The sequence below is a fragment of the Coffea arabica genome, chromosome 7c (genome assembly GCF_036785885.1).
Source record: "Coffea arabica cultivar ET-39 chromosome 7c, Coffea Arabica ET-39 HiFi, whole genome shotgun sequence".
NCBI lineage: Eukaryota > Viridiplantae > Streptophyta > Magnoliopsida > Gentianales > Rubiaceae > Coffea > Coffea arabica.
Window position 1 is genome coordinate 15,125,211 of NC_092322.1, and position 8,116 is coordinate 15,133,326.

The 8,116-nt window shown below is 35.3% G+C and overlaps 1 protein-coding gene across 1 annotated transcript; it reads left to right on the forward strand.

Moving 5' to 3' along the window:
- The first annotated feature begins 559 nt into the window (after positions 1–559).
- Positions 560–6,522, forward strand: LOC113700167 (endoglucanase 11-like). Its single transcript, XM_072058158.1, has 6 exons — positions 560–581; positions 3,105–3,244; positions 3,808–4,023; positions 4,258–4,458; positions 4,939–5,193; positions 5,892–6,522. Exons 1-6 carry the CDS (start codon positions 560–562, stop codon positions 6,510–6,512), a joined length of 1,455 nt encoding a protein of 484 aa, XP_071914259.1. The 3' UTR covers positions 6,513–6,522.
- The last annotated feature ends 1,594 nt before the right edge of the window (positions 6,523–8,116 follow it).

The following is an 8,116-nucleotide window of genomic DNA, read 5'->3' on the forward strand; positions in this document are numbered from 1 at the left end:
TGCTCAACACTGAATGAAGCACCTAGCTGACAAGCGCAGGACGGATAGGGAATTTCAGGTGGGGGATTTCATGTATGTGAAGCAGCAACCGTATCGGCAACACTCCCTCCGATCGTCCAGCTGTCAGAAATTGTCCCCCGGATATTTTGGTCCTTTCCCTGTTGTGGAACGTATAGGGAAGGTGGCGTATAGGCTACAGCTCCCTGCTCATGCCAAGATTCACGCTACGTTTCATGTATCGCTGCTTAAGAAGAAGGTGGGACAGCAGTCGGTCGCACCACACTTGCCAACCGCCACCACTGATCAGGGACACTTGTTGTTGGAACCAGTCGCAATTCTGGATAGAAGGATGGTTAAGAGGGGAAATCAGGCGGCTACGCAGGTCTTGGTACAATGGAGCAACTCCTTTCCGGAAGACGCTACGTGGGAGTTTTGGCATGACCTGCACCAGAGGTTTCCTACCTTCGGCCCTTGAGGACAAGGGCTTTCTCAAGGAGGGGCGTTTGATACGGCGCAAATAAGCATGCAAGGGTAATATAGTAACTGCATGGAAAACTGCATGGCAATCACATGTGGAGCAGATTGGTTAGTTCGTTAGATTTGGCGGCATAAATCTATAACCGACTTTGTTAGTTAGTTAGAATTGGCGGTATCAGATTGTAACAAGCTCTGTGAAGGCCACAAGTATAAATGGGCCAGGGATGAGAAGAGCTGGGGGGTTATCATTTTGTTCTTATTCTTCTTGAACTCTCTACGAAACTACTTCATTGTACTTTTCTCTGATTCAATAAAGACATTCACCCATCCATCACCACCGAGGAGTGTTCTTCATTCTCTCATTTCTCCTGGTGGGGATTGTGATCTTTTCTGCCTTCTGTACCACTGAACTTGGATTGATTTATATTCCTTAGACTTTTAGCCTTCTTTTATGAATAGAATAATTCATATTTTTTATAAAATAAAATAAACTTTAGTTGATTATATGAGTGTTTCTCTGAATTGTAAATACACTTGATAAGTTAATAAAATATTAATTAATTAATACCTCTTTAAAATAATAGAATTTGTATGATTTCATGCTTATTAATTTATAGAGGTTTTACTGTAACTCTTCACTTCAAAATTCGAAACATATTTTGCAGTAAAGATTTTTTTGAAGTTTAGCTCAACACAAAATTCCACTTCATAAATAGAAAGATCTTGTGTGGTGGAGATTTTGTGATTTTTTTTTATGTACAATAGGTGAATAAAGATATCTAGACAGCTAAATCCTGCTTTACACTTTTAATTTAATTTAATTTAATTAGAAATCAGCCAAGAAACTTATTTTGTAGTGGAGATTTTTTGAAGTTTAGCTCGAAACAAAATTCCACTTCACAAATAGAAAGATCTTGTGCGATGGAGATTTTAGGATTTTTTTTTTTAGTGCAATAGGAAATAAAGATATCAAGACAGCTAAATCCTACTCTACACTTTTTTCATTTAATTTGATTAAAAATCAGTAAAGAAAAAAGTCTATTTTCAGATGATGGAGGCTTCGGCACATATTTCACGTTTCGTACTTGTTTATATGTTAAATGAATATTTTATAATCGACAATTGGTTTTTCTAACAAGTTCTTAATATGCATTTGTTAAGACATCTAAAGCACACCTAATATACCATGTGAATACGTACACTAATAAGTATACCTTACTTTGCATTTATAAGTTTTCCCTATTTAACTCTACATTTCTAAAATATTGACACATGAACTACATCTTAATGAATGAGTGGCCGAGTTTATTGCCAAAATAACTCTTCTTCCAAACTATATACTCAAAGTAGCTTAATTTTAAAACTTATTACATTTGTGATCCTTTTTTGCCACTGAGGCTGCATATGTGTCAGGATAGAGATAAAGACGTCCTCCATTTCTCTTTATCATCTAATATTTTCTCCAATTTTCTCTATAAACCTTCCCACATTTTTTTCTTTCGTTATCTTTCCCTTGTCAAACATAATCTAAGAAGCCAATCTTTATATTAACAGCATTTAAAAAATATGTTTCGCAAGTTGATAATCTTAAGGTAGATGAAGATTATTCTCGTCTTTTCAAAGAGTAGGAAGGATAATATAAATAAATATGATAACTTTGAAATTTTTGTAATTGCTTACAATTTTCGTTGCAATTTTTGGTGCAATTTTTGCATTTTTAAAATTATTTTTTGAAAAAATATATGCAATAGGTTTGATACATTTTTAAAAGAAATTCGGAGACCAATAATAGTAAGGTCAATAATGGTAAAATTTATTTAGATAATTATAAGGAAATTATAAAAGTTATGCAATCTTCTTGTGCCTCTATAATAAAAAAATTAAAATTTTAGTTAATGTTGGAAACTATAAATTGGATTAGAACTTTCCTTTCTTGTTATCCTACATGGCAATCAGGATAACTAAATGGGAACAATAATATCATTATGGTAATAAAATTTGAAAGTGAATCACATTGGGAATATTTTTTAGTAAGAGTGTTATTTTGGCAAAAAACTCTGAGTGACCAACGGGCACTCGTTAGGCTTGACTAACTGTATTGTAATAGTAACTATTAGTATTAGGAAAATAAGATAAATACCAGCAATATCATTTCCAAACTAGAACAAAAGAGAAAAGAATAAGGAAATGAAGGGAAAATTTTAGGAAAAGAAGGAAATCCGAAGGTGCTTAACTAATTTGTGATGATTAATACAAAAGCGCATAAAAAGGACCATGTTCTTAGCATTTATGTATCCATGCCTAAATCCAGAAGAAGACAGTTGTATGTGGAAAACTCAGTTGGCCTTAGCGTTATTGCTATCATTTACAAATGAAAAATTAATGTCTAACGTAAACAAATCAATTTTCTTGTGCCTATAACTCTTAAATGTCAAAAATACACGTTTGGAATATCCGACTCAAATTTTCACGCACTAGAATAGTGTGCTCAATTCACTAGTATAACTAGAGCAATGGAGGCATAGGGAGAAAACGAAAGGAGGAGAAAAGAATGGGCACAGGTCTTAGGCACCCCATATTTGTTCAACAATGGGCTGTCCTAGTGCCCATCTTAGCATTCCTACCTTTCTCTCAATGTTTCAACTATGGTGAGGCTCTTTCCAAGAGCATCCTCTACTATGAAGCACAACGTTCTGGTCAATTGCCATATAACCAAAGAGTTACTTGGAGACGCCATTCTGGTCTTTCAGATGGTTTTCAAGAAGGGGTTAGTACATTAATGTTTTCATTACAGTTTAATCAGAAAAATAACCAGTTCTTCCTCCCATCCTTCTTTTTTTCCCCCGTTAATCACTTCCTGGAACACTAGATTTTTGCCATGAATTTGCAGAGGGTGTTCTACCTTCTGGTGCTTCACCCTATTGCCTCGGCTAGTTTTCATGAAAATTCAAATGGTTAACGTGCTATTGATCAAATTTTAGGGGCATTCAATTTTCATAACGGCGTGGTTCTCACACAACATATCATTTACTCACGACAAATTCCTCAATTTTGACCATCTAATTTTGTCATAACAAATGATGAGGGATTTTTAAGTCTTTTAAACTTATAAATCTCACAAGGAAGTGCATGATGGTTAAGATAAATATGTGAAACTCTCTCTCTCTCTTTCTCTTGTAGCTTGTCACAATTGATTACGTATGAGCATATCTAATTTTCTTTCACCCGGCCCTCAAAAATTGGATTGAAATGCCATTATGAAAAACTTTTTGTTTTGTTTTGTTTTTGATTTTGGACTATAGCCTATATCATAGTTTTGTGGTTTAATAGGTGGACTTGGTAGGAGGATACTATGATGCTGGTGACAATGTTAAGTTTGGCCTTCCAATGGCTTTTACCATAACAATGTTGTCTTGGAGTGTCCTGCAATACCAAGAACATGTCGTTGCTGCTGGCGGCGAACATGGCCATGCTCTTCAAGCAATCAAGTGGGGAACTGATTATTTAATCAAAGCACACTCAGAGCCTCACGTCTTATGGGTTCAAGTAAATTTTTTGTTTCTCCTTCTCTTTCTGTTTAATGATAATTTCCAATATTTCTTTGCCATTTAGCAGAAATTGATTGCTCAAATGTGAAGAAATTCAGTTTTGTATGCCTGAGAAAATTAAAAATTTGTACAAGTTTCGTTCCAAGAATTAACTAGTGCTTAATCAGTTAATACCTCTCTACTACCACCCTCTGTTTAAGTGCAGAAATTAAAATTTCTGAATGATGCTTAGGTTGGCGATGGGAAAAATGATCACCAGTGTTGGCAACGGCCGGAGGACATGAGAACCTCCCGACGTGCTTACAAAATCGACGAGAAAAATCCGGGTTCAGAGGCTGCCGGAGAAACTGCAGCAGCCATGGCAGCAGCATCAATTGTGTTTAGGAAAGTTAATCCACATTATTCCCACATTCTTTTGGAGCATGCACAACAGGTAACTTACTGAAATCGATCACTTGTTACTGAGAATGTGTACGTTGTAATAAAGGCAATATAAATGTGAAATTTGCATCAATGAAAATATTTATTCAGTTACTGAAATGGGAAAAATTACTTTTCTTTTTTGGATTATCTTGTTACCAATTAAAAGAATTTGAAATATTCAGATCCTCCAGAATGTTGCCAGGCGTTTAAATAACCCTTTTTTCATTTTTTTTTAATTTGCCAAGATTTAATAGATTTACCAAATTGAATAAAAACAAACACATCGATGTAAATCATGATCATTCAGAACAATACGGTCCTGCTTGAAAAGTTAATATGCTTCTTAAGGTAATATTTGCTTCTTAAGATGGTAATTTCTTAAACCAAAAAAAAAAAAAAAGATGGTAAATTCTTTAGTAATTTTAATTGCATTCATTTTCACTTATCTAATAATTCGTGCATTTTTTTTTTTTTTAATTTTTGGGTGCAGTTGTTTGAGTTTGGTGACAAGTTTAGAGGGAAATATGATGATAGCGTTGATGTGGTGAAGAAGTATTATCCATCTGCTAGTGGATACAAAGATGAATTGCTTTGGGCAGCTTTGTGGCTGTACAAAGCCACTGAAAATGTTGATTATCTGAATTATGCTTTAGAAAATGCTGAATCTTTTGGTGGAACAACTTGGGCCATCAAAGAATTCAGCTGGGATATCAAGTATGCTGGTGTTCAAATCCTTGCTGCAATGGTAATTAAGGCTTAATTTGCCAGCACAAATTTTGCTTTATGCATGTTTTAGCTGTAGTTCATGTGGATTTCTACAGTTATTTCAAGGCCAGTCAATTAATTAATATCAAAAAGTTACCAAATTAACTCTCCACAAATACAGCAAAATACTAAGTACTTTCCTTGAAAGTTTCCCAACCTTCTTTGTGTGATATATTGTTTCTTGAATCTTCATCAAAACCATTGACAGGATAGCAAGTGTAGGTGGAATTGCCTTAGTTCTCTTTATTTTCTTTTCCTGTAACTAATAATATTTTGCTTTTAATTTTTCCTTTATTGCAGTACTTTCTAGGGTGTAGCTTACAAAAAAGGGAAATAAAAAGATATATATAGCAAGTGTTCTAGAAAGGACAATGTATTTACAAAATTGCTAATGAATAGGGTTTTCATAGAAAGCATAGTTGTAAATTCAATTTTTCAAATCTTCCATAAAAGCATATTTGTTTCCCCTTGTCCCAAAAAGAGAAAAAAAAAAAAAAGAGAAAGTGAATACATAAATGGAGAACTAAGCAACTTAATTTGGGAACCCAATTAATGAAAAGATATTTTGCCTCAAAAAAAAACTTAAAAAAATAAAATAAAAGGAATGAGTGCCAATACTTAGAAGAATATGATGAGTACTAAATATTGATCAACTCCTTTTCCTTTTCTTTCATGCAGTTGCCAGGTGCCAAAAATGAAGAGCAGAACCATATTCTCCAAAAATACCGATCAAAAGCAGACTACTACATTTGTGCCAACCTGAACAAGAACCAAAATGCCTCAAATGTGCCTCGTACCCCAAGTGGCCTTCTGTACACAAGAAAATGGAACCCCATGCAATATGTTTCAACTGCAGCATTTCTTCTAATGGTCTACTCTGATCATCTCAAGGCCACAAACCAAAACCTAAACTGCAATGGAATTCCAGTGACTGCAGATCAAATTTACGCGTCCTCGAAATTCCAGGTTGATTACATTCTGGGCTCAAATCCAATTTCCATGAGCTACTTAGTTGGCTATGGCTCCACCTTCCCAAGAAGAGTGCATCATAGAGGTGCATCCACTGAAGGTTATGACAAAAACAAGGGATATATTGGATGCAAGGAAGGGTTTCAGAACTGGTTTCGACGACAAGATCCGAACCCTAATGTTCTTGTTGGAGCTCTTGTTGGCGGACCAGATAAGGATGATCAGTTCAGTGATCACAGGGGAAATTTCAGAGAGTCTGAACCTTGCACTTACAATACTGCTCCACTTGTTGGGATTTTTGCTAAGTTGCATGCTTTGGAAAAAAATTAGTCTCGCTATTATAGGGTTGCCACTTTTGTATTCAGACTAGAAGCTATGATTTTTTTTTTTTTTTCCCAAACTGACTAGAAGCTATGAATACAAGCCAAAGTATTGGCTCGGCTATATCCCACGCAAATCATGATTATGCATGGAAACGAAATAAGAACAACGAAAATTAGTGGTGTTTGAGTTCAGTTTTTGGTGTTCTTGCCCTTCTTTTGTTTTTATAAAAATTTTCCATTTTGCTTTTGATCTAAAGACAATTGCAAGTATGTAAAGGCAGTCCTAGAAAGATTAGAAACAGTAGATTTTTATCAATTTCCCTTGCGAAGATTAGAAACAGTCAAAACCTCTAATATAAGAATAAGAATGAGTTTAAATAAGAAATACTACTCTATTCCCTTGCGAAGATAATTTTAATACAACAGATCGAAAACAAATACTATCTAAGGAAATAATAGCTCTAAGCCAAGGAGGCAATTGAGAAATGAAGGAAAAATTCTGTGACCAGATTAAAGGAAGAGAAGCAAGGGAAGTTAGCAGCCATGTTAGCTTAATTGTCCAAGCACAACGATGAATTGAGCCTCGAAATCCAGATGAAAATGTTGCAAAGTGGCCATGATCCCGTAGTTGTCCTTGAACTCAATAAATGAACCAAATGCTTAGGATCCACTTCAATGAGAATATCCATGAACCAAGATCCACTTCAGTGGAGATGACGCCGCGTCGAATGGCGGAGCTGGTGGAGTAATCAAAAGGACGACGTCGTCGTTGAAGTGTGGACCTCATCGGAAACAGCCAACAATATAGCTGAAAGAATTTCCAGCAGCGGTGCGAGTTACCATTTAGGAATTTTCAGATCACTAGTTTCGGAGAATTTTCTCTTTTTGGCTTTTTCAAAACAATCAACGTCAAAAAGAGTTCCTACGCAATCGAAGGCAATCATCGTTGAAAGTATTGGTATATGAATTAGACCGGTTGTTTAATTTTGGTTCAAAGTTTTAGAGGCAGAGAAAACTTGCTTTAAATCAAACTAAGTTGAATTATTAGAAAATTAAAGTGCAAATAATAAAAGAACACTTGGCATAATACTATAGGTGGCATTGTCTTGGCATAGAAAACATGTCACCGAGAATCCCAAGTGATTTTTTGCTATGTTTGTCTGCTACAAATTCTTTAAAAATTTTAACTACAGTAACCTCAAAAAACTTTCAAAGTTTTTAACCTATACACTTCAAAATATTTTTTAAAAAAAAAAAACACACTTCAAAAAATTTTTTAAAAACTTCTACAGTAAAATTTTAAACAAACACCCAAAAAACTTATTTGGCAAACGGGGTTTTTTTTTTTTTTTTTTTGTCATATGACCACGTGTGGTATCCTGAATCACCAGACTAGTCCACACGTGTTCCACACCAACCTGCCCAGGCCGTGTGAGTTGTTTCACCGGAGATTCGATCCTTAGCAGTGATACTCACCTAACTAGGCTACTACCACCAGACCAAAGCCCTTGGGGCAAACCGGGTTAACATTTTATCCAGAAGTTTCTGCCTGGCTAAACAATTAGCAGTAGCTTGACGGATTTGGGGCAGGGACGGTCATCAGTATGACCG